The sequence below is a fragment of the Condylostylus longicornis genome, unplaced genomic scaffold (assembly GCF_029603195.1).
Source record: "Condylostylus longicornis isolate FDR11 unplaced genomic scaffold, ASM2960319v2 ptg000040l, whole genome shotgun sequence".
NCBI classification, from domain to species: Eukaryota; Metazoa; Arthropoda; class Insecta; order Diptera; family Dolichopodidae; genus Condylostylus; species Condylostylus longicornis.
In genome coordinates, this window is record NW_026578009.1 from 4,929,747 (window position 1) to 4,956,990 (window position 27,244).

General features: G+C 24.8%; 1 protein-coding gene across 1 annotated transcript in view; it reads left to right on the forward strand.

Annotated features, from left to right (window-relative positions):
* Positions 1 to 4,191: 4,191 nt before the first annotated feature.
* LOC129609658 (pituitary homeobox homolog Ptx1) overlaps positions 4,192 to 27,244 on the forward strand; it is a 69,869-nt gene continuing 46,816 nt past the window's right edge. The window contains exons 1-2 of the mRNA XM_055521714.1: positions 4,192 to 4,386; positions 16,807 to 17,515. Coding sequence (XP_055377689.1) covers positions 17,032 to 17,515 — 484 coding nt within the window. The 5' untranslated portion in view covers positions 4,192 to 4,386; positions 16,807 to 17,031. The remainder of the gene's footprint in view (positions 4,387 to 16,806; positions 17,516 to 27,244) is intronic.

Consider the following 27,244-nt stretch of genomic DNA (forward strand, 5'->3'; position numbering starts at 1 on the left):
TAAAATTCATTTTTTTTTTCGAAAAAGAAATTTATTGTTAAAACAAAGGATTGAATATAGACAGTCGAGTGCAGGAGGTCGAAACACTATAATTTCCTCCCTTTTTTTTTGTTTACTTTTTGTTCTTCTATATTATTTTTTTTTTTGTTATTGTTTTGTTTTATTATTGTTATTGTCTATATAACAAATGGGTTTTCATAATAAAATGTACACACATAAATCTATTGTAATACAAATATGAATGTACATAGGAATGTAAGTATTTATGTGTGTGTATTGTGCCTAAATATATGATTTTTTCCAAACAAAAGGAAAATATAAGTATAGGTACACGTAATATTAAACAAAATGCTAAAATGTATTTTTGTATGTGTTAGATTTTTATTTATATAAGAATATTTTATTTTTTATATTTGTATTCAGTTTATTTTGATTTTGTTATTTCATAAAGAAAGAAAATTAAAAAAAAAAAATTTCATTTAAATCAAAGAAAAATCTAACAAAATTTGTAACATAGAGTACAAAAAAATATTGAAAATAAATGGCAGTAATAGCAGCGGCAAAAACAGCACCCAAAACAAATACATTATATGAATTCATATTATTCAAATACATGTTATGCACATGCATATACACGTATGTATTCATATATGTAAATGTTAAACATTTTATTATATTTTACACTAACCCATACAAATTTTTTCTAAATCGCTATAAAAATCTACATTCAAATGTATTAAAAATTATAGAGTATTTTCATTCTCAATTGGGGATGTGACCTTAAAATGTTATTATTGTTTTCTTTTTGTATCCGTAATATATAACTGTATATTTTGTTTCTATACTGAAATTTTTGATATTGTACAATTATTATTTTTTGGTTTTTCATATTATACAATTTTCCCTATATTCTATACTTCCCTAGTCTATATCGTATGTTTCACACAAAATACATTTAAATAAAATGTGTATTTGTATTTTCATATACAAAAACACAAAAAAAAAAAAACCATATACACACATAAATTTGAAATTGCAAACAAAAACATACCATATTTGAAATCTTATCTGCTACACACACACACCCAGCAACTATAGTAACACTCTAATACAATCTTAAATTCGAAATACACATAGGTATTTATAATATAAATTAAATAAAAATGTTCTTGTTCTATTTAAAAAAAAAAAAAAACAAAAAATCAAAAATTAAAAAAAAAATAAATAGAAAAAAAAGCAAGAGAAACAGAAAAGAAATTTCTTATGACTGACACAAATTTATTTATTAGCTCGATCAGTTGGAAATTTGTTTCTAACAAATTCGTTATAACGGTATTATTTGTTACGGTATAAATATTTTTGAACGCTCTATTTCAAAATTACTGTATATATATACGTATTGTACGAAATTATTATTATGATTCGTAACGAAAGAAAATTTGTTGTTTTCTTATCGTAAATTATTTAAAAAGTATAATTAAAATCATAATTAAGATTTCGTTTCGGTGCGTAAATTAAATTAAAATAAAAATTAAAAAAAATAAATAAATTAAAATTTATAAGTTTTATTAAAAAGTGATTTATTTACTAATTTTTTTTTTGATTTTGGAGTGAGTTGAAATTCTTATTCAATATTATTGATTTTGAAGAGAAATTTTTTTAAGGGAATTTTTATTTAAAATTAAATTTTAAGAGAGTAAATTAACTTACGTAATAAAATTAATAATAATTTTATTAATTCCAATTGAAGTTGTAGGCAATTGTACTTGTATAATTAAAAGAAAAAAAAAATTTTTTCCCTCTTGTTTAAATGTTGAAAAAAATGCATAATTTAATTTTTAAAAGGTGGAAAAATTTTAAATGAATATTATGGAACATTTATATTATATATAAAGAAATAAAAAGAGAAAAATATACAATTTATTTATAAATTTAAACAAAAAAAAAAATAATAATAATTTTTTTATATTTTCACATTATTTTCAGTTGCAAATTGAAAAAGAAAATGAATTTCCGATCCTTGACTTATTGTCCGACAAGTATTTTAATTTTTACAATTTAAATTATATATGTACCTATGTGTACATATACAAATATGTATATATAATTTATTTTATATTATATACGTATATATATTTTTGCATATAAACATATTAAATAATAGAATATACAAACACAATTGAATATTTTGTAAATATTTACAGTTAAAATACACCTAAATGTATGCAATAAATTTCTTATTAATAATTCTAATGCACATGTGTGTGTCATATGAACTTAAAACAACTGTGTTTATACGAATGTTATACATATAATAAAATTTTTATATATATATTTTTGTAAATACAAGCGTATATATAACTTATAAACATATACAAAATTTTTGTTTTAATATTAGTGTAAAATATTTATATGTATATAATAAAAAATAGAAAAACAATACGAGAAAAAAAAAAAATAAACATAAGAAAAACTTGATTTGCAAATATTTTGATTTATTTTTTGTTTTTTTTTTTTTTTGTTAAATAAAAAGGAGAGAAAAACCTTAAAAAATATTAACTACACTAACTTACGGACAGAGAGATATTATACTCAAATGATTTATTGAAGGACAGAGATTTAAAACGAATTTTATATGTCAAAAAAAAAAAAAAAAAAGTACCTACATACGATTCTTATAGAACAGAAAGGAAGTTTAAAAATTTTCGGTACACTGTTGTTATCTTCATCATCATATTATTATCATCATTATAATCATCATCATCATCATTTTGTATATCATCATAATCATTATTAAGTCTAGGACTTAAGAACAAAAAATTTATATAAAATAAATATATTCTACTTATTATATGCAGATATATATATAAAGGATTCATGTAGAATATTATTTAAAAAAAACAAAAAAAAAGAAAAAAATAATTTTAAAGTTAAAATTTATTATAACAATTGCGAGCTTAAATTTAGATTTGTTGCAAAATACAAAATAATATAATTATTATGTAAAATATATTCAAAATAATGAATATATATAATATTAAAAATGAAATATTAAAATATATTGTATATATATATATGTTTGTTTGTATATATATGACACAATTTCTTTTTTTTTAATATAATAATATAAAATTTTCAAAAGAGATTATTATTATATAATATAACATATATATGTATATATATACATATATATAGATATATACTTAATATTATAAAAATTTATATGTATCCAAAAATCTAGAGCAAACACATATATCCATATATATATATGTGAGTTAATTCCATTTGATCCACTTGATCTGTTGCTAAGTCCGTTAGATCATTTTTTATCTGGTTAAGTTGCTTTTGTTTTTTTTGGATTTTTCTTTTTTCTTTTTTGCATTTTACTCTTTGTTATTTTAATTTTTCATTCGGATTTTTCATTCCGTCGACCTTTAAATTAATGTTGAATTTTTTTTTTTCTAACGTACATACAAAACATTTTTTGTATACATACATATATGCATATATATATATATATATATATATATATTATGATTATAAATAATTGTGACTAATTTATGTGATTTTAACTTTTTTATTTTGGTTAAAAATATCAAAAAAAAAAATATAAAATGAAAAATGTAAACATAACAGTTTTGTTTTTTGTTGTTCTGAAAACCACGTGTGTTTTAAGACAAATTCAACATGGAAAAAAGAAATTTTTTGTACAAAATAATAACAGTAATAAAATTTTTTGGTTTATTATAAATAAAGAAAATATTATTAAATGTTTGGATTAATTTTAATATTGAAATTTGTAAATTTTATTTACTTTAAACATTTTTACATCATGAATTGTGATAAAGTGAATTATTTGCCGTGATGTGACACAGTGTACATAATTAGTGTACTCAAATAATAACAATTTATATTTTTTTTTTTTAAATAATTGTACTCATTCTTTTTTCTCTTATTATTTACAATTATAAATAATTAATAATAATAATTATGTGTTAATTATGTAAATATTTTCTAATATAACTTAATTTTTTATTTTATTCTTTTTTTCTTTTCTAACTAGTTATGCGATTTATCTATAAAAAATAATTGAAATAATTGAAATTATTAAAAAGTGCAAATAAAAATTTGCTTTTATTCCCATTAATTTCATATATGAAATGAAAGTGAAATGATTATTGTGAAAATTAAATAAGCATATTTTACAATCTTACATAATACTTAAGTATATATTTTAAAAATTAAGCTATTTAAATAATAGCCTAAAATTTTAAGAAAAATTGAAAAAAAAAAATAATAAATTTAGTTATAAAGTACATATACAATAAAGAAAACGGATAATTTGTTTAGTTTTTTAATCAATACATCGTAAAATTTTGCTGAAAGGTAAGTGACTTTTTTCTTTCTTAAATATTTTCAAAATAAGTATATATATATACTGTAATTTTTCATGCCAACTTTAAATATAACAATAAATGTTTCCGAAAAGTTGAAAACTGCCTTAAATAGAAAATATGATTCGCGTGTATTTAAATAGTTTGAAATTTCGAATTTACTCCAATTCAGGTAACAGTAGAAAATTTCGATCACCAAAAAAAACTAATGCGGCTATTAATATTAAAATTTTCGTAATGAAAGTTTTCAAAAAATTTGTTTCGTTTAATGTTTTCTATAATTCTATAATTTGCGTGCTATCAGCTCTTCTATTTTCATTGTTGTTTACTATAGAAAGAAGATATTTGATCTTTAATTGAACTATTGGCATAATAATATATATTTATTCTAATTAATAATAAAGGGCGACGGTATAATTTTTATTCTCAAAACATTATCAGTCATTTTATGAATTTCGTACATATAGCTCTGAAATTCGGAAAATTACGAATATCATACTGTCAACTTCGAATTTTTAAAATTCTGCTCTAAATGTTTGCAATGGAGTAATCATGTCAGAAGTCTTCGAAAGAAACTTTCATACAAAAGAATATTTTAAAAAATAAAAGTAAACATTTTGACAATTGAAATAAAATACAAATTTTGATAGTTCGACAAATTGTGCTGCCATTGGTGTTTCTTAATCAATACGAAAGTAGTTTGTGATTCTTCAATAGTTTATGTCGTAGCTAAGTTCGTAATTTGTAGAAATCTATAGGTGGAATTCATGATAGGGCTGTATGCCATTTTATATTTAACTACATATTTGCCGTTTGTGCCGTTTTGTAATTGATAAAACTAATAATAATCAAGAACAACACGAATAAAAAATTCATTAACTCAAATTGAATTTGGTATAATTGTTAAATTGTAAATATTCATTTGCTTCTCCAATGTTTTGAAAAGATTTAATTTATTTCTGTATATCTTGTGTTAAAAAAAAAGCATTTTGACTAACAGTCGAAAAATTTCAACAATCCAAAACTAAGTTTTTTTTTTTGAAAATCAGCAAATTTGCTTATTTTTTGAAAATAAGCAAAAAAAAACAACTACAAAATAGAGATGATGTTTAACTGTCAAAAAAATATCGGGTTTTAACCGCCGTTACGAAACCGTCATCAAATCAATTTACGAAATGCCAATCGAATCATCAAATTTAGCAATATTAGTATGAATAAATGTTAACAAAAATCTAAATTAACCCAATTAATTACAAATTGAAATGTTTTCAATGATGAATCGAAAATATTTTGTGGTAATTTATTCTTGGATCCTTTCTTTGATTTTATTATATTAATGGAACCAATTCCGTAAAACCTCTTCTTATTGTCAGTATATTACATGTGAAAAAATTTTATTTTAGAATGTAAAAATTTCGTGGGAAAAATCATTTTGCAAGAATTTTATCAAACACGCTCAGTATAAGTTGAAAGTAAAATAGAGTTGAATATCATTCAACTGTCAAAAATCCAGCGACGGCAAAAACAAAATTAAAAAGCTATATTTGCCCGCGCTGTTGTTACAGTGTCTTTTGCAATGTTAATCAAGTAAATGATATATAATAAGCATAGATTATAATTCGCTGTATAATTATAGCATATTTATTAATAATTTTAAAAGAATATTTTTGGAGAGCGAATGTCAAATTCATACATTTAATACTGCAGAATGCTAATGCACAAACGTACATATGTATATGTGTGTAGGAGAAAATCAAAGGTCTATGTAATTGTCGCTTCTATCTCCAAATGTAAATGTTTTACGTTGTTAAAGAAAGGGCATTTGCCAGAATTTTGATTGAGGAGTTATAAATTAACGCTAATGCATTTAAATTACATTTGTCAATATCAGAGTGAGTAAATGCGAGTAAAGTAAAACTTTACGTACATGTTTTTACTGCAATGTAGAATAATAAATCTTGGATATCTTTAGTTCAGCTAGAAATCGGTCCTAAGGAAAAAGGAAGATATTCAATTTACTCTGAATTGATGTGGCTAATGCCAGTATGAGAATTTATAATAAATGCATCCATGAATAGACACAGTCAAAAATACATATATTTTTGTTTTACCTCCTTAAAAGCACTTTTGCGTTAACATATTTAATATAGAAGTTGTGATTTAATATTTTATTGAAAAAAAAAACAAAATATATATAGGAAGCAAAGGAATGAGCTAACAAGTTTTACTGAAAATTTCTTATGAAATGCTATATATACAATTAGATTTATGTGTAAATAATAGAGAGCTATAAGAATAATGGAGTGCCGCCGTAAAAATTTTTGCCATCGTTCACGAATTTTAATTGCATTTAATTCAGCTCTTATTACCAATATCTTTGATTAAACTGATTGTTTTGGAAAGATAAACTCCGAAAGAGTTATATAATTAAAAGAGCTTTATGATTTTATCAAGTTTTCAAACTAATGACGATTACACGCTCCCATTCTTTAAGATTGGAATTAATATTCATGAATCTATGGGCTTGTTTTATAATTTGTAATAAGAATATACGACCTTTGTCTTAAAGTGTATTTGCATCAAAATCGTGAATATATATAGCTACTTAAATATTTTTAACAAAGAAAATTTTTGCGTCCAAAATATTTTTTTGTCATTTTTCTTTTATTAAGAAAATTCATTTCTCAGAATTTTTGTTTTTTCATTTGTAATTTTTTTTTTCTTGAGACAAAAGAATTTTTAAAATAAATTTTTACCTATTTTTTTAATTTATTTTTGACGTGTTTTAAATATTTTTATTAGTAAATATTTATCCGAAAACATACGGGTTTGCTAATTGTCTTATATGATTTAATATGGTAGTAAATTGTAAGTTTGAGTTAAATACCAACATTCTGTGAAATTGAATGTTTATTTTAAATTAAAATTTTTCTATAGACAACACATTTGTATGCATTTATTGAAAATTTGAGAAAGATTTTCTAAATTTTAATTTAATGTCCAATCAGTTCCGGTCAACACGGGAAAATACTGGCGGTGCGAAAAATATTCAAATAAAACACAAGTATGTAGTTGTATATATATAAGAAAGCTATATAGAAAGTATTTACGGTTATTATGACATTGAGTATCCTTAGGCTCTGTTATATAACGAAAAATATATGAGTTTTTTTAATATTTGTGAATTAATATATAATAAGGCAGCGTTTAGAATAATTAGTAATCATATAAAAACATTGATTCATATCAAATCGAATAAAGATATTGATTCATACAGTTCCAAAAACACGTCCTTTCTTAAGCCGTTTTAGGAGAAATATACAAAAAAATAATTGTTTATAAAGGCGTTTAAAACTTTTCACTGATTTTTTAATTGAATTAAAGAATATAAATGTCTTGAAGCTATATTTAAGAAAAATAATTCAGAGTTACATATATTAGCTTATTTGCACAATTAGGCCTAATTGAGAGAACGTATTAATTTGGATATATTAGCTTATTTCTCCAACTAACCTCTGATATATGTTAATTATACTTATATTTAATGGTTGCAAACTAATTTCAATTGTGTGTAGGTGTAAACTCGTAAGTCTTATGTAATTTAATTAAAATTTTAATTGGAATAGTTTTAAATTAAAGAAATATTATTTAAAGGTAAGAATTCTTGGGCCCCCGATAGTATAAAAGGGATATGGGAGGACTCCACGATAGTCGGAGACGAGATGTTTTTCTCCATTTCTATGTTCAATAATCTACAATTTACAAAACTAAATATTTAAATCTCAGGTGCAAAATGAAGCAATAAATTTAAGGTTATTCTTTTCATTAAGAATTTTTTTTTTAAATTTTGCAATTCTACAAAAATAATTTTTCGAGTTTTTGCGGTGTTAAGGTATGCGCAAGACTCTATAATAGAGAAAAAGAAATCTATTTAAAAAAACTTATATTTATAGCCATATTATTGGAAAAATATTAATAGATTAATGCCAACATAACGTCGCCAAAATCGAATGCTGCAAAAGGTTTGTTTCAAATGATTTCAATATTGACAACCACTTATTAAAATAAATATTCGCAAAAAACTTACTTTCTCATCAGAGTAACTAAAATTATACATAAGTTGTACGTATAGGATAGCGGTCTTTAGCTTTTCGCTTTTGAATCAAGCAAATTTCTAATCAATAACTAATTCTAATTTGCCTTCTTTTTATTCAAGCTACTTCTGGTAAATGAAACACTTTTTCTGTAACAAAGATTTTGTGTAAATAGCAAAGATTCTGTCCTTATTTTCCGTTTAAAGACATAAAATCATCAACCATGATAAATATGGGAAATATGTACTGTCAACTTTTTCTATAAGGAACAACTAGCCTGAACAAAATGCTTGTGTAACTTTTTGTTTAGGCAAACTAATTTAAAATACAATGTGAACAATTTCCTATTAAGTTCCTGTGCGTTTATTTGATTTACGATTAAAAAATCATTTGTAATAGAAACTAAAATTAGAAAAATTGCAATGAGAAACAAAAGTGGTGAAATTTACGATCAAGGATTCATTGTTGTTATGTTAGAAGAGTATACTAAATTTGCCTTACCGTTTGTATCGCTAAGAAATAACGGTCTTAGATATAGACTCAAGTGTATGTTTTTGATCAGCGTCAAATTCTGAGTTGATTTAGCTTTGTCTGTGCGTCCGTCCGTCCCAACGATAACTCAAAAACTAGTTTAGCTAAGTTCACCAAATTTTCACAAATGATTTATTGTAATAAGTGCCAGAACCCTATTTAAATTGGACATGATCGGCGTACCGGTTCGGGTAGCTGCCATACAACTTCAAAATTTGTTTGGTTATATCTCAGAAACTATAAAAGTTGTGGTATTGAAATTTCACACAAGCAAATATATTAGAAGGGCCGATGTACTTGAGAAAATTCGTTCAAATTTCTTGGCTCTTTCTGGTAGCTGCCATACAACTTCAATAGTAGTTTGGCACACACAGTATTTTGAAAAACACATAGTGCTGAAATTTTTTGTTATTGCATATTTATTCGCACATAGGATATAAAATTCGTACGGATAACACAGAGTTGACAAGGTCAACTCTATTTTTTCTCGTTTCTAAATATACTTATTATTTTTGTAAGAGACATTTTCTGCTTGATTACTCATTTGCAATTACTCAAGCCGTTTTTCAGCTATAGCTACTCTAGACATTGACAAAATTTTATTTGTTTTTATTTATTATAGAACGTCATTGGCATAAAATATTGCGTTAATAAAATCGGCCGCTAAAAGTGTAAATATTCTCCATTTATGTGCCAGAAATAAAGAGCTCTTTCTTTTTTCTATTGTTTAAATTTAAAAATAGAAAAGTTTAACATATTAATTTTAATAGTGTCCTTAACATCTGCAACCGGTATTCTATTCATTTTATTTTTTTGCTTATTTTTCGTAATTGACCAAAACAGCTGAAAAGGGAAATTATTGTTCAATTTTAACCCGGTGATTGTTGTAATCTTTGATTCAGTTAGTTAATAAGTGGGTTTTCATAACACTTTTTTATTTCGATTTTAAATGATTAGATTTATCAAGAGAGTGACTATTTTTGAAGGCGGCTTTCTTATGAACTTTAAATAGATTAGAATTTTATATAAAATTGAATCTGAAGTGAAAAAAAATAAGAAAATAAAATTTTGTGTTCGAAAATGTTTTTTTTTTGTTAAATTTATTTATAATAATGTCATTTATTCTTCACAATAATCTGCAAAACAATTAAGTGGTTCTCAAAAATTATAAGAGCATAGAAATTTTAAAAATACTTTTATACTTTTGATATCGCTTTGATGTGGTAGTATTTGTGTGATTTTATTAATTTATATTTTTGGAGGTATATTTTGTTCGGCTTTGGCAAAGGTAGGAGAACATTCTGTGGATCTCTTTTCTTTTTACGGATCTGGTGAATACAAATTCCAGGAATCTGAACAGTTAATCACAATTTTGCAATAAAATAATTGGTCAGTTTCCAACACTTCTATACTCCAATATGCAAAATAAAAAAAGAATATGATTTTAGTTTTTTCACGGCTATAATTGCTGCGACAGCTGTATTCTCCCACTTTTGTTTTTTTAGTGCCGTTGTTTTTTAGTATGTACAAGTATATTAATTTTAAATACTGGCAATATGGGCTATTTACAGTATATACCGACAATATATAGTTAATAGAGTATGGGATAAAAAATTAATGATTAAGATTGCTTAGATCATTAACGACTGGTTTTCTAATCATTAAATTTGGTCGATTTTTTAACTCTTGTTATAATCAAAGACAATTTGTGTTTCAATTGATATAAAGTGGCATTAAATAATAAAATTTAATAATAGTTATTCATACAAAACATTTAAATGTTAAATGTTATGTTGGAAAATTAACAACTTTTTTATTTTATAAAATTATTCGCGAACACCGACGGCTATAGGACTGCAAAATTAAATGGATGCGATATGTGGTTTGTGCTGTGTGGCAATTAAAATTTTCACATTGTTACTGTACCACGAAACATTGTATTTTTGTTACTACGTTTGTATAAAATGTTTTTGACGATATAGCATACCGCATACCGCGTCCATTTAAGTTTATCACTTCAAAGTACTTATTGCAGAACAATTCGTATCAAGTCAGTGATATCCACAGAAAACAAATAAGTGTGATTGCAATAAATTTCAGTTATTATAAAATTTGTGAAATTCGCCAAATGTAAAGTATATATACTCGTAGCGTTAAAAAAGTTTCTAAGATGTTGCTGATTATTACTGAAAACCACATTAAAAAAGCTGTTGAAATAAATCCAGTTTTCAACTAAACATCGCTGTTTTTATGTTAAAACAAGTTAGACAAAGTGTTTTGCAAAATTATGAAGTTGCACAAGAAACAGGTGAATTACGAAATTTCTTATATCTGAAGATATAGTAGTTACTTTGGGGTGTTGTTTTCAAGATGAAAAATGTGCCAATTTTTGTTTAAATCGGTTGAATAATTAAGTAGGCAAATAATTAAGATTTACACTTAATTAGAACGTGTCATACGGAAGACAATATACCTTTTGTGTATTTTTGCTTTTAAAACATTGTTAATTAAATGTCAAATGAAAGAAGTCTAACAATTAGTTTCTACTGTTAACAGGTTGTTGAAGTATAATACTTTTTTTTTTTGAAAATTATTATTCTGCTGCTGCTAAAAGTATTGATATTAATATTCCTTCGTCCTCTTTGAGTATTAGTCGGCCAAAATGCTCTCAACAATTAGAACAAAATTCTCGCTACATGGGTTATAATTCTTTGTTACAGGAATTTTTGCTAAAGTTTCACTTTGTCATTTTGATCTTGAATATTTTTATATTAAAATTTACAATTTTATGTCGAAATTTGAATTTTAAATCTACATCATATGAGATGCTATAGACTTTCTGGTAACATAAAAAACATCTCACGTCAAACACCTCAATGTTTGCACTTGTATATTTTTTTGTATAATTCGAGTTTAAAATTTAACAGTATAACAATTATTATCAAATATATTATTAAATATTTAACAACATCAAGCATAAATCAGATAATATGCAACAAAATTTGAAAACTTCTAAGAACATTGCGTAAATTATTTTTACTATATACATAGGAAATATCATAAAATGTATATGTACAAAAAATAGGTGCGTTCTATAAGCATGCTAATTTTTATGTGATTCATGAAATATATTTAATTGTATAATATTATTTAAAGTATACCATTACCCAGAAATTCAAGGATATGTTAACAAATTATATTGTTGAGTTTAGATTAATAAAAATGCGCGAATAATCAGTGACATCCAAAATTCACTGAAAAAAGTTTTATTGCATTCTAATTGCAGTATTAACACTATATAGCAAAACTTTAAAAACGCCTTTACTGTGGTCTCGATTTTTTCACTGCACTGTTTGCTTTCTTACTGCATATTTTAAACCCGTTTTTGTCTTTTAATTTAGATCTTTGAACATTGTATAAATTTTTTGTTCTACATAATATGGATCAAAGCTACATTGTGATACTGCACATTAATACTGCATTTTGGATGTAAGGTAATGTTTCAAAAATAATTGTATCGACAAAAATGAATCTCTATTTTCCAATTTCCAGCAATTTAGAAATATGTTCAACTACAAAAGATTTTTTTTTTTTAAATAATTGATTTTTTTATTTTGTTTATTAGGAATAACTTTTAAAAATAAAGACGTATTCAGTAGTATACTTTTCCATATTTAATAATTGACAGGTGTCAATAGTCGTAAATCATTCTATAGGATCAAAAATACAAATGGCGGCAAATTGTATACATTCATTCAAATTAATTTTTCAAATTGAAAATTCAAGAAAATAGAAAATAGAAATAAATTTTTTTTTAAATAAATAATTAAATAAAATTTTCAGCTACTGAGACCTTTAAAGCTAGTAGTAAATTCTATTTAACTTTGTCCTTATCTTCAACATCTAAATATAAGTAAATCTATATGACACGAATGTGTTAGAATAAAATTCTAACACATTTCCATTTGCATATTCCACTCGTCTTTAAAATATTGTTTCGAAAATTTAATCTTTATAAAATTCACTAAATAAAAACACAAAAATAATTTTTGGTTCAGATTTCTTGTTTTATTAATTTTGACATATTATTTCTATAATGTTTTGCCATTGTTGAAGGAAAATTATTGTTTAATATTGTATTTCTTCAGTTTTCTTTTATCTTTAATAATTGAAATATTTTGTTGTATGTCACTCAAATTTTTATTGCTACTGACAATTTTGACATTTTTATAAATTAATACACGCCTACATCTCTATTACGAGTACTACATGGTATATTTGGAATTTTTTTTGTGTTGCTTTATCGTTATTTTATCGGTTCTATTTTATCAAATTTTGCCACACGTTATGTTTCAAAAAGAAAATACAAAATACAAAACAAACTCAAGGAAAAAGGGATAAATGAATATTTAACGCTTAATAGAGCAGTTAAACTCGTAATTTTATGTTTCCTTTTTGTAGTTACGTTTTTGATTAAAATAATAATTTTTTTTTTACTTGAGTAAATGATGATTAGATTTCTCTTCTTCTATATTTGTTTTTTTTTTTTTTGTAAAAATTGATGTTCGGAAAATGATAAGAGCTGACTGACTATACACAAAAATAAATTTATGTATATAATAATTATTTTAATATTGCGTTTACATAAATGTACTTCAGCAGTATTCCATTTGTGATTGCTTTTGATTATATTTCTATGATTTCTTTTAATGAACAACATTTTGAACAAAATTCTGAAATTGAAAAGCGAATCTAAATGGTGCAAAAATATTAATTTGTTAAATCACAAATTTGTTCCAAAAATTAAGTGAAAATGTCACTGGGACTGGTGATTCCGGCTGGGAAGAAACTATGCTACTCAAAATGGAATTTATAAAATTATCATTACCGACCGCACTGCATATAGTAAAGGAGGTGATGTGATCATCACCTCCTTTACTATATGCATGAAATTAGTCGAATATTCGGAACACATTTCTCCATGACAGAGATGCGTAAATAAAATACTTTTAGAAAGATGTCGGTCTTCCGGTCTGTCATAACTCGTACACTCTCATGGTGTTTAAATTTTAGAGCATAATATTAAAGAAAATTTAAAATAAATAAAAACTAACGTGGTTGAAAATGCAATGAATTCAACTTAAAATTATTATTTTATTGGTGATGTTATTTCGTGAGCCTATGTTTATGCAATGCAATTTTTAAGTTGAATAAAATTAATAAAAAAAAATCTGATGTGGTCAGCACATAACCGACCGCATTGTGTATTGTCTAGTTAAATGAAAGTGTTACAGAATATTATAAAAATGTCTGTTAAATACTTCTTTCCAATTTTTAGGACATTAGTAAGCTTATAGTTAACATACTTAGAAAAATGTAAATTTGGCTCTTAGTAGAGTTTCGCTTACTACCCGAATTCCCGAATACTCGCCAGTTAGTTTCGGTAACAACCAGAACTCAAATATCAAATTTCAAGAAATTCCATCAATTTGCTCTGGGAATATGGTGAAAAATGTAAAATCGGCCCGCAAATCAGTTCTCGAGCCCTGATCTTTCCAAAAAATTTATATGTTCATTGCTTTAATATGAGGAATTCATATATTAAATTTCAATGAAATCGGTTGATTATTTGTCTTTATATACACAAAAATGTATATTTAGCCCGTAGTAAACACCTAGTTGCTGATGCCTGATTTCTTCCAAAAGTTAGGAATTTTTGCGTATGATCGAGCAAAGCTTATATATGAAATTTTAAGTAAATCGGTTGAATATTTTGTTCAAAATGTTCAAAAATGTAAAACAGGCCCGCTAAAAAGTGCAGTTCCCGAGGCCTGATATATACCAAAAGTTGATCGATCCGTGCCATGGTGGAAACAAACTTACATATAAAATTTCATCAAAATCGGTTCAGCCGAACTTGAGATACACGCGTGCACACACAGACCGACAGACCGACAGACCGACAGACCGACAGACCGACAGGTTGCTAAAAATAGTTTATTTACACTTCCCTACTATGGAGAAGTACGTTCCCACCGAAAACTCGATATGCAAAATTTGTTGCCATCACATAACCTACCTATTGTTTACACAATACGGTCGGTAATAATTTCTTTATTTAATATTGTTTACTGGTTTTTTTCATAATAGAATAAAATTTAATATATTTCCAAAATTATAATGATAAAATGAAGGAATGTGAAAGAATGAGTACATAAGATATAATATACGATATAAAAATTGAATAGATCTTCATTGTATTTCATGCCGTCTCTTAATGTGATTCGTGAATAGCTTAAGGTTAAGAAAAAATATTAGTGTTGCAAATATTTAATTTCTTTGTGAAAACTGGGGGAAAAATACAAAAAAAGCATTTTTCGCTTTTTCGATATTTTTAGAAAATAAAGGAAGCAGCTTTTGTAAATTAAAAATTTGAAATTTGTTTCCAATCGGAGGCAAACCTTTATTTTAAGGTTTATGTTCATAGAGTGAATACTTTAATAACATAGTAAATATTTTATAAATTAATTTAATAACAATACGTCATTTGCTTACATTTAGAATATCTTGTATCTCTCTTGTGTTATCTCTTGTAGTCAAGAAGATGTGAATCTCTTGTATGGCTTGTTTCTTTTGAATAATGGTTGTATTTAAATCCACACCGCCGCAATAGTAATTGCAAAGTTCAAAATCTTTAAAATATTGCTAGAACTTGAGAATAAGGGTATGTATTTTGGAATAACACTAATTTTTCGATAAAACCTTTATTCTTTCATGAGATGCAAAAGTTTAAAAACCCCTTAAAACTCTTTTTTTAGGAATTGGTTATAAAGTTACGGTCCAAATAAAATTTGTTTTAAATTGTTTTCAATGAATGAACAATTAAAAAACAGTCGAGAAAGAAAACATCTTAGTTACTACAAAATCAAACAGAAAACAAAAGACCAGAGATTCAATTTAATAAAAAGAGTTCAGAAATCACAGATAATATTTGTATTGTATAGAAGAAAAAATGTTTCAATTTTGAAAATTAATTTTTTCGAAATTACATTTTTAATTTTATATTCGAATTTTTGGAAACAAAATTTAATTAAATATAAAATTCGGAAATTGTATTTAGTGTTGTAATGTAGCATATAAAGCTATGAGCCTAAGACTATGAGCTCTGGGTGAGTATGATTTGGTTGCAAATGAATGAGAAATTCTCCTTTATAAATCTACATTTCTGTTTTATCTACGTTATCGCGTTTATAATTTGCGGAACTGTTTACAGAACTTATAAATAAACGAGTTCAATTAGAAGCAGAAAATTTTGTTCTAAAGAATTGATAATTGAGTTTTAGATGAAATTAAAACAATTTTTGTACTACAAGAGTTTTTTTCTTACTTATAAGTAAGACCTCAATAAAAATGAAAAAGAGGTAAATGTGGCAAATTCATTTTCCTTTATAAAAAGTTTCTATTTTTAACCGTCTTTTGCTTATAAGCGTGTATATTACAAAACAAAAAATATGAAAAATGTGTAAAACCAATCGAGTTGCTCATATAGGAGTCTGACTATTTGAATGAATAACGATGCAATTAAGATTGAACACAATTAAATGCTTGTAAATTGCACATGATTTCTTACTGAGAAGAAAAGTTGATAGTAATTGAAAATTTTACAAATTTTTTTAGTGTTAATTTATTCAACTATAAGTTTAATTAATTCTGTATCATTTAAAATATTAAAATTATAAATAAACAATAATTTGAATTTAAATTTCCTTTTAATTTTTTCATTACAGTGAAGAATTGCATAATTCACTACAGCAAATACAAATTTATTTTCATCAAAAAGTTATAATAACGGCTTCAAAACGACGACTACATTGTTGCAACATTTCAAGGAAGTGGTTACGACGAAATTCTCTAGTCGTGACCACCACCACTATCCACAACAAGCAGGAGTACATCAGGTAATTCACCAGCATCAACAAAATTTTTCCGCTATATTTCCACCATATCTTAGTATGGAAAGAGGTGGTCTAATTGAAAATATGACGGATTCTGGTTTATGTCTACAAGATCTAGTTGGTGGTGGTGGTAATAGTTCGTCACCTGGAAATCAAGTTTCTGGTAATAATCCACAAAATAATAACAATAATAGTTCTAATGAAAATGGTAATACAACACCAAATGGAAATAATAATGCTGGTAATAATAGTGGTAATACAAATGGACCTGGTACAGGCAGTAGTACTGGTGGCAATAATAATACTCTGACAAATCATTTACATAATCATCATAGTTTACATGATTCAACTGGTGGTGGTGGAGAAAATGGTTCACCATCAATTAGTAGTTTAATGCCAGTTGGTTCTAGTCCGAATACTGGTCCTTTAAGTCAGTTACATCATGGTGCACATGATTTAGGAAGTCATCATTTACATCATCATGCTGTTTCATCGCATAGTGCAACAACTGTTTTACATGAACCATTGGAAAAATTAAAAAGTAAGTTTTTTTTATTATGCTTTTGTAAAAATTTTTAATTCATACAGTTACAACGAGTACTATGTGGGAAAAGAGTTAATGATCAAAAGTAGGTAATAGGATAGACAAATTCGTTTATAAGTGTTAGCAAAGAGCGTATCGCAGTTTCAAATAAATTTACAATTTTGTAATTCGACCGGAGTTTTCAATTCGAATGCTAATCAAATTAATAAATTAAAAATCACATTCGCTGGAAAGTTTACATAATTTCTTGTTAAACATTAAAAATATTGCACCGTGTGTGTGGTAATTTTTCTCTTTAAACTTAATCGTCAAAGGGAAGAGCAAAGAATGACTGGGATAGAAATAGTAGACAAGGAGAAATTATTTAATATCACATCTAATTATAGATTTACGAATGATTATAATATATTTACGCATAAATCGCCTCACGGCGAAAAACAGTTTAGACTTTAAATTAACCACGCCCTCTTAAACGAAATATTTCATGTTCCGAATAAAAGCTGTAATTTTTTCAATTAGATTTTCATTTTATCTATAAGACTTTTCATTCTTTCTTTTGAAAAGTTTAAAAAAATCAATTAAACTTGTCATCCTCTCTATAAGTTAAAACGAGTAGATTTCACATTTATCACTTGGATTTCATAATTGGAAAAACAAAGATATACTCGTAGTTGAATAATAAAATCCTTATTCATTTCTTCTCAGCTGATGAGTTTAAGATTTGAAGACAGAATGTAAGGTTTAGATATTTTCTATATAATCAAATGCTGAAGAATTTTTAGAAAACCATGTTCTCTATTATTTCATCAAATATTTCGAATTCACGAGAAATTCGAAAGAAAATGATTGTTCAGAGTATACCTAAGGTATATGGTACTTGCACTATGCATGTACATGTATATAATGTAATGTTGATTTGTATACATATGCCATGGATTCCAAAAAAATAATTGAAGTTCTTTTTTTTTTCTTTTGATTGCGTAGGTTTGAGAACCTAAACGAAATTTCCCTTTCAAATCATAATTTTAAGGGTAAAATAATATAAAGGATATTTTTAATGAAATTTATGCATAGATTTGCATTTCATCCATCCTTTTAGGAATTCCTTATAATTTTTTTTTAATTTTTATTTTCATATTTCTTTTTTTATACTTTATAATTTAAAAACTTTTTCTTTTGGATTTAAATTATTTTATATATTTATTCAAGAAAAACAAAAAAATAAAAACTGAAATGAAAGAAAATTTTTTTTTGATATTCCAGACAACTGGACAGATCAAGTGACTTTTATAATATTATACATAAATGTGTGTACAATTTTTTTTTTCTGTATATTTATTCAAAAGTCCTTTTCTGCAAAATTGAAAAATAGAAACATACATACATCCTATGTATGTATAATATTTAAAGTCTTAAATATCAAAAGGGACAAAATAAATTAAGGAAGAAGAGAAACAAAAAAAAAGATATTTCCAAAAGAAAAACAGGATTCAGAGTTCTTTTGAATTAGAATAAAATATAATATAGATACAACAAGATGTTGAGAAGAACAAGGACATGTTATAAGAAATTGGAGAAGAAATGAAAAATATTCCAACAGAGTTTTTCAGTCTCTGATCTGAATTTCATTAATTTTCATATATATATATATATAAGAATTACATTATATACAATATAATCTTTATGTATGTGTATATATATAAGTATAATAACATATTAATGTACATAATATCATGCGGTAACATTAAGGATTAGTATTGCACATACATATACTCTAATATATATAACAACATTAGTAGATTAATATAGAAAGAAAAAAATTCTTATTATTGGTTACATAATATACTATATATATAAGTAGGAGTTTTGTTACATTTCACTAAAAATAATATTATTTACACTTATGAAAATCTTCCAATTCACAACAGGTATAAATATAGCCGAACATTATGTTCTTAAATTAATTTGTTTATAAGGACTATTAAGATTATCTATATAGGACTGGTTCTCTTTTATTTATTAAAATATTGAGTAAATTCATATATAATACAAACATAATGAATTGTACACGTACTTGTAAATTATTATGTAATTTTGTAATTATATAAACAGGCAATTTTCTCTTAATATATAATATAGTAGATGTAAATAAAATTCTCTGAGAAAAAGAAAAATGCATATATATAGGATAAAATAATTAATAAAAATGAAATTGCTGATATCTTAGAATTTTTAGATTTTCATTATATTTGTAATGTGAAATATACGAGTAGTTATGATTAGCTAATTGAATTTTTTGCAATTGCAATAAAAAGCTAGGTTCTTACGAGTAATGTTAAAATATTGTAAATTTTTTTATTTTTAAATCTGTTTATATCCGATATTCTATAAAAAGACTCATGACTTGCATGACATTAATTGTTATAAAACAGTTATTCAATGTCACTTCCGCGTACGTTGACAACTCGTTAATGATGTAAGGATTTTACAATTAATATGAATCCGTTTTATTACATACTTCAGAATCGATACAGATTCCGTTGGTGCTACAGGATCATTGCCGGTTTAAAAAATTTCGATATTTCTTGTAAATATTTTAAAACACTGATAGCTCTAAGGGTAATCTAAGAGAATTTTCTTAAAAATCTGAATGAATTGAAATTGAAATTGAAAATTTATACATTACATTTGTTAATTATTGCATCATGAAAGACTAAAGTAAAAGTATTTTAAGTGTGTGTATGAGTTTCTGTATAATTTATCGACTATAGTTTTTATGAATAGAATTTGTTTTGATATTAAAAAATTTTATTTTAAAAATTTTATTTCCGTAATCTCTTAATTTTACATAGCCCTTAATGTGGAAAATTAAAAATATTAAATTTAGATTTGAATTTTTGTGCACAATTCTCAAAAATAATTCCGTTTCGGAGTATAAAATTATTTGAATAAAAAAAACTTCAAAACAAAAAATAGCCAAAAGAACATCCTTTTTAGCCAAAAAAAAAAAACGCAAGGAATTTTTTAGAAGTTTCAAATTTTTGATTATATTTTTTATGTAGGAAGCATAAAATTTGTCGGTTCGCTAAGAACACTTACATAATTTTTCAGACAGTGTAAGATACTCTCGATAATGCCAAGGCGAACTCTGTACATCGTTATTCATACTTATACCAACCCTTTGAATTCTTAATTGTTTTGAACAGTTGAAATTTGTAAAATCATTTTATAGTTATTAATCGTATAAGTCACTCAAAACTCACTTGTAAATTCATTTGAACCATAGAAGTAGTACAAATATTTTACACTTATGTTGGCAAAGAACCAAATCTAATTATTTTGTTATTTTCTTAGAAGCACTAAATTAAGGCTATTATGATGATGCTCTCTGTATTACAAAAATGAATGCATCTCCGATTTTGTATCAATAATTTTAATTCTGATTGCATGAAATTTTTTTTTTTGAAACAGTTTTTTGCAAAAATTGTGAAAATTAAGAATGAGGAAAAAACAAAAAAAAAAAAAAATTAATAGGTTTTGTAATAATTTTATACAATTCGAGCTAATCAATCAATTTAAGAGAAGGGAGAAAAACCGTATATAGAAAAACCGTAGGCAACAAGTGTAAAAGGTCTCATATGTTTTTCTTTCTATTATGTAAAAATATTAATACCCATTTCGAACCTTTCACTTAAGCGGAAATTTTTTGTTTTTTTATTTTGTGTTTTGTTTATCATTCTCTTTTTTTTTCTTTTTATACATAAATAATATTAAAATTTTATTTTTCGTTGATTTTTCGTATCTAAAAAGAAGCGACAATGCGAAAATTTATATAAAAATTCTCTGGTCTCTTGATTATTTTAATAATAGACGCATATTTTTTTAAGGGGTAGGTAGTTTGAATTCCAAAAACAAAATGGAATATGTTTTTGAACATTAAAATTTTTTTTCGGGTAAAATTTTATAGTGTCTCAGCTGATATTGCATGAAAAGGCAGAATCATTTTTCCCATAAAACAGAAATGACAAAATCGAAGAAAAAATGAAAATATGAATTTTAATAAAAAAAAAAAATTAAAGCAAATTTAAAATTATATTTAAAGTCGTTTGGAAATGTTGAAGTTCAAAATTATATTGGGGGCTATATAGAAAATAGATGCAATTTGAGAAATTTTTAATATCCTAACGAAATACAAGTGTTTTTTTACTGTAAATAAACTTAGTAATTATATGTAACCCGCTTACAAATATTAAGACCGGAATCAAAGATCAAATTTGAAGTTTTAAATCAATTGTTCAAAGAAATTCTAAATTGAACATCGCTCAATTTACAAATTTATTCCTTGAATCCGTCTTAAATCAGAGAGATTTGAAATACAAAAAAAGAAAGTTAAACATTTTGAAATTATAAATTTGCTAAGCAAACAATTGATTATGATTATTCTTACTATTCGAATTAGACTTACAGAAATTGTTATAATAGTTCCTAATCAAAGAAACTTCTGTGTATACTTGCATAATACTATCAACTTATAAATGCGTTGCAATAAAATTTTTACTGCACAATAAAAAACAAAAAAAATGGTTTTTTTTCCAAACCAAAATTTACAATAGTAGAGCTTCTTCACAAGTATATTAGTCTATATGGCACTTATTTAGAATAGTTAAAGCTAAATGTATAAAAAAAATGGCAATAAAAGAAATGATAAGGTTAAAATAAAATTATTGATAATTTTTTTTTATTTTATGAACTTTGAATTCAAATGAATTTTTTAAAAGCAACAATTTTATTTTACATTTTATTTTCTAAGGTCGGTCGATCTAATTTTGTTGCCAATGATTTATCAAACAGTCGTCTAAATATTTAGATTTCTGTCATATAGTATATAAATATAATAAATTTGATTCAACACAATAATTGATAATTATTTATTAACAACTAAGAACAGAATAAATTGAAATGCTAAGGCATAATGTTAAAAAAAAAAAAAAAATTTATTATAAATTAAATAAATCATAAATCAATAATAAAAAAAAAAAAATATTATCAAATTTATGAGCTCTTAATTTATGGCTCAGTAGCAAGATAATGAAATGATACAAACTCTTTTTTTTTATAAATCTTTATCGAGTTACGTAACTTTAATAAAATAATTGTATAAGTGTTATTTGAATTTGACTTTAAGTTTTTGATGTCATGGTTTATAATTTTTATAATACAATTTGTTTTAATTTGAAGAAAAAAGTCACTTAAAATTGTAGGTATAACCTGAAAGACAGATCTTTTTTATAGGGAAAATTCAAATAATTTGAAGTCGATTGGGCTTTTGCAATGCTCCACATTGCAATACGAACTATGGTATAGGAATGAGCCAATGTGTAGGATATAGTGTGCTGCCAAATATGATGCTGATTTTTTTGATTTTTGAAACGGGTGCTTAAAGTGTATTGCAAAATTACGAGTCCGATCGTAAAACTAAAATATACACGTCTGACATATAAAATTTGAGCATATACAGCGTGTCTGAAAAGTTTCCGTACTTTTTTTTTTAAATATTTCTACAGCCTAGAACTGCTACATGGATTAAGAAAGAAAAATTGTTAACTGGTCAGAGACATGTATTAGAGTAGTAATAACAATATTCAATAAAAAAATTTACAACAAATGCTCAAAATTAGTTCCATTTGCAGTATGCATGGAGGCGCTTTGGAAAATTGTTGACAATGGTCGCGCACTGTTCGATTATAATTCGACTATGTAGTGACAGGGCCACAATGATACTTCGACGTGCTCCCCAACTCCTGATAACGTTTTGTATTATCATTGACATTCATTTTTTTGTAATCAGCCGTTCTAACAATCTGGACTGTCTTCATACCTGACCTGTGTAATTCTATAATAGTAATGCGCTTGTTATCGCGATTAATTTCTAGGCTAACAAAAAATAAAGACACAGATAATAGGTACTATTTGGGGTAAAATTGCACGACGAGTGCAAATAATGAAACCAAATTGAAAAATAAAATCAGAATTATAGCGAGAAAAATAACTATTTCCGAAAGTACGGGAACTTTTCAGACACTTTGTATATTTGATCACTGTCGAATCGATTTGACATGTAAGTATTTCCGTTTCAGCAATAAATTAAAAATGCATCGAGCTTTGCTTACCAAATTTTATAAATGCTTACCAAATTTTATAAATTTTGTTTTAATATAGTTGATTGATTTAATTAATTGACTTTCGATTAAACAGTTGCCATATTACTCAAGAAATAATTTGGTTTTACCTCAGAACACATCAAGTATTCAAACTGCATAAAAGAGCGACGTAATATGCCCATTACTCCATTAAAAATTTTGCTTTTTTGTTGTATAAGTTTTTATAAAACGACTCAATTCTAAAAAATAATGTTAATTATAATTCACAAATTTTTTGAAAAATAATCTTGATAATGTATGCCTTATAATTTTTGAAAAACATTTCTACAGGTCTGGTATTACAGTGTTCACACGGTCAACTCTTTTTTTTTCTCGTTTACCTTACACATATTATATTCGAAAGGTTTTCTACTTTACAGAAATTTTAATATTTCTTAAATCTGCAATAAATTGTACAGTATAATATGCTTTAATCTTTCAATAAATACTAGTTTGTGTTGTTATGAATATAATGTGATTATATATTAATTTTCACTGATATCTTATTAATTTTCATGGAAGTGATAATATTGTTATAAATAGCGGTGATAAATATTTTTTAATTATAAAACTTCTAAATTATATTTAAATTTATGAATAAATTAATTATGATTGATTTTTATGAGTGTGTTATATGCAAGTAAGTAGCTCGGAAACTCGTTCTTTTGAATTCACCGAAAATTTAATGAGAGATAATTAGAATTTGATTTATAATAAAGTTTATTCAGAAGTTTGAAATTTTATAGAACACCAATTTAACACCAATTTCTGACTTGAAGAACATCTTTTGACATAATCTTTCTATAATATTGTGTTGGATAACACAATATAACCTTTAGTGTTTTAAGATTGTCAAATGTAGGAACTGACCTCTTCCATCGAAATTTTTCCAAATTTATTCAGTTAACAATACAATTATAATTGTAACATAAACTCCATTACAAATTATATTGGATTTTAGTAGCTAGGCATGTATGGGTTTAATAAATTTGCGGGACCTTAATGCATTCAAAATAATGAAACCTATATTTATAGCATTATTTTAATTCATTTATCAGTTCATTTTTATACACCAAATTGAAAAGTTCTTTAAGTTCACTTCAGCATATTTAAGTTTTTCGAAATACAATAAATGCTTGAACTTTATTTGGTTAAATTTCAGTTTGGTTGCATGTATACATAAATATTTTCCTTACAAAATTTTGTAGTTTCATTTTCAGTTGCTTATATAGATTTTTCAACCAAACTCTACGATTTGCTTCCAATTCTACAAGTTGCTTCCAACTTATTTGTACTTTTAATATGAACTTTTCATATACAAGATTTTTATCATATCTGCTGCATTTTATACATGTCATAAACTTATTAACTATCTAGCACGTATATGTATATAGATATGAAATTTTATGATGTAAAAATAAACAATTGTTTGTTTACTTACAAATTCAAAAATAATTTAATTTTTATTAATTTCAATATAAAATTTTACCTAATTTCTTATTTGCGAGTACAAATGTTCAACTGTTCTCTAAACGTATACTTTGTAAACTCACAAGGAGAAATTAAAGACTTTTATTTTGCACTTCTTTAAAAGCCTCCATTTTTGCACTTTGTTTTTTCTCTCACTTTTTTTCCCCAATGAGTTGCATTAAATGAATTTAATAAGGGAAATTTTCTCTTTACTTTTTCTTTTCGTTTTACTTTTCTTGTATATATTATATAAAAAGGACGATAGTATAAAATGGTAGTCAATATTGTGCAATATATTATTATCCACCTATTATTAAGTTGCCATTTATACAGGAGCAGTTTATTAAGCCTTTTAATGGTGCATTTAACCTTTTTAATGAGGCGAATATATTTTTAAAGTATTATACTTAATAATTGAATAACTCACATATAAATTTCCATTTAAAGTTTTATAAAGCAATCGCCTTACTTCTTGTAAGCTAATAAAATAAAGTTACTATATAGGTATACATGTAGATATTTGAATACATTGTAATTTGTATAATAATAAAGGTGGTCTTGTAAGTGGAGAGAAAATTCGCGCGAGTTGTTAATAGATAAGAGGCAATTTTTATTGTTTTTTTTTTTTATTTTTAATTTTTTTTAAAGTTAAATATTGGTCAAAAGTAACAAAAATTTTTTTTTGTATTAAAAAAAATAAAAATTTTTTTTTTTTTTTTTGTTCGCTTAGTAAATTCAAAACACTACAAAGATAATTGAATAAGATAAGATATAAATTTTATGACACCAGCGAAAAAAAAACGAGCATTTACTATTATAGAAAAACATTATTTATATTTGTGTATGTATGTATGTATGTATGCATTATAATGTTACTCGTATGTATGTTGTGTACGTGTTTCATAGTTTATAATTTTAATATACTTGTATGTAAAAGAAAGTTAGGCTTAAAGTAAGAATCACTTGTAAAAATAATACAAAATAAAAGTAAGCAAATATTAAAGAAAATAAAAATAAAAAGAAAATAAATGAATGTAGGTATTTAATCTAGTTGTTAAACAAAGAAAATATAGATAGAAGGTTTAGAGGTTAAAAATTTATATTACCCCTAGACAATATTTAATAGATACCCTATAATATAAAAATTTGTGTTATCATTTAGCAAATACAATTTTTTTTTTTGTTTTTAATAATATTAAATTGTAAATCCTTTTTAGCACCTTTTCAAATTTTGTTCTTTTTTAACTAATGAGTGTATACAAAATGTTTCTAAAATGAAATAGAATCTCTGGAACCAGTATAATAATTGTGATTTTAATTTTTAAAATCTGTTGAACAATTCTAGCTAAAGATGTTGTAAAAGCACACTTGGGATGTGTGAAATTTTTTGCAAAAATATAACCAATATCAGATGACTCAAATTTTGAATAGAAAAAAGAATAATATTTTGAATTCCGATGAATTGTTTCTGTTTTTTAATTTAGGAAAAATTGTCGCCTACATAAAATGGTTTTCTTGTGTTCCTTTCTTTCAAATTCTAAATATTTAGTGACTTACGGCAAGTAACTATATTAATTGTCTGGAAATAAATATTAAATTAAAGTTTTAATAAATATTCGGAGATCCGATTTTATTAAAAACTTGTAACTTATGTTCGTTAACGAACTAAGCACAAATATTAAAATTCTCCCTTAACTATCTCCTACAATAGAATCCCTTAATATAATTCCTATACATTTGGTCAAATATTTTAAAATAACCCTGTAGTTTGACATAAATTTAATTAAATTTCGTTTACTCTAAAAAGAAATAAAATTTTTCAACTCTTAAATTTTCTTAAAAAAAATATAAAAATTTGTGAAACAAACAGATCGAAATCTTACTAAAAACAGTTTTTTTATGTATTGCTAACACGGAAAACTTGATTTTCGTTAAGTAACATGTGAAATTTGATAAAACTCAAATATCTCTCTTATTGTTTGTGTTACGGTTGGTAAAAATTCTTGTTGTGAACGTAAACTTATAATGTGAATTTAACGTTTAGTCTAAAATCAAA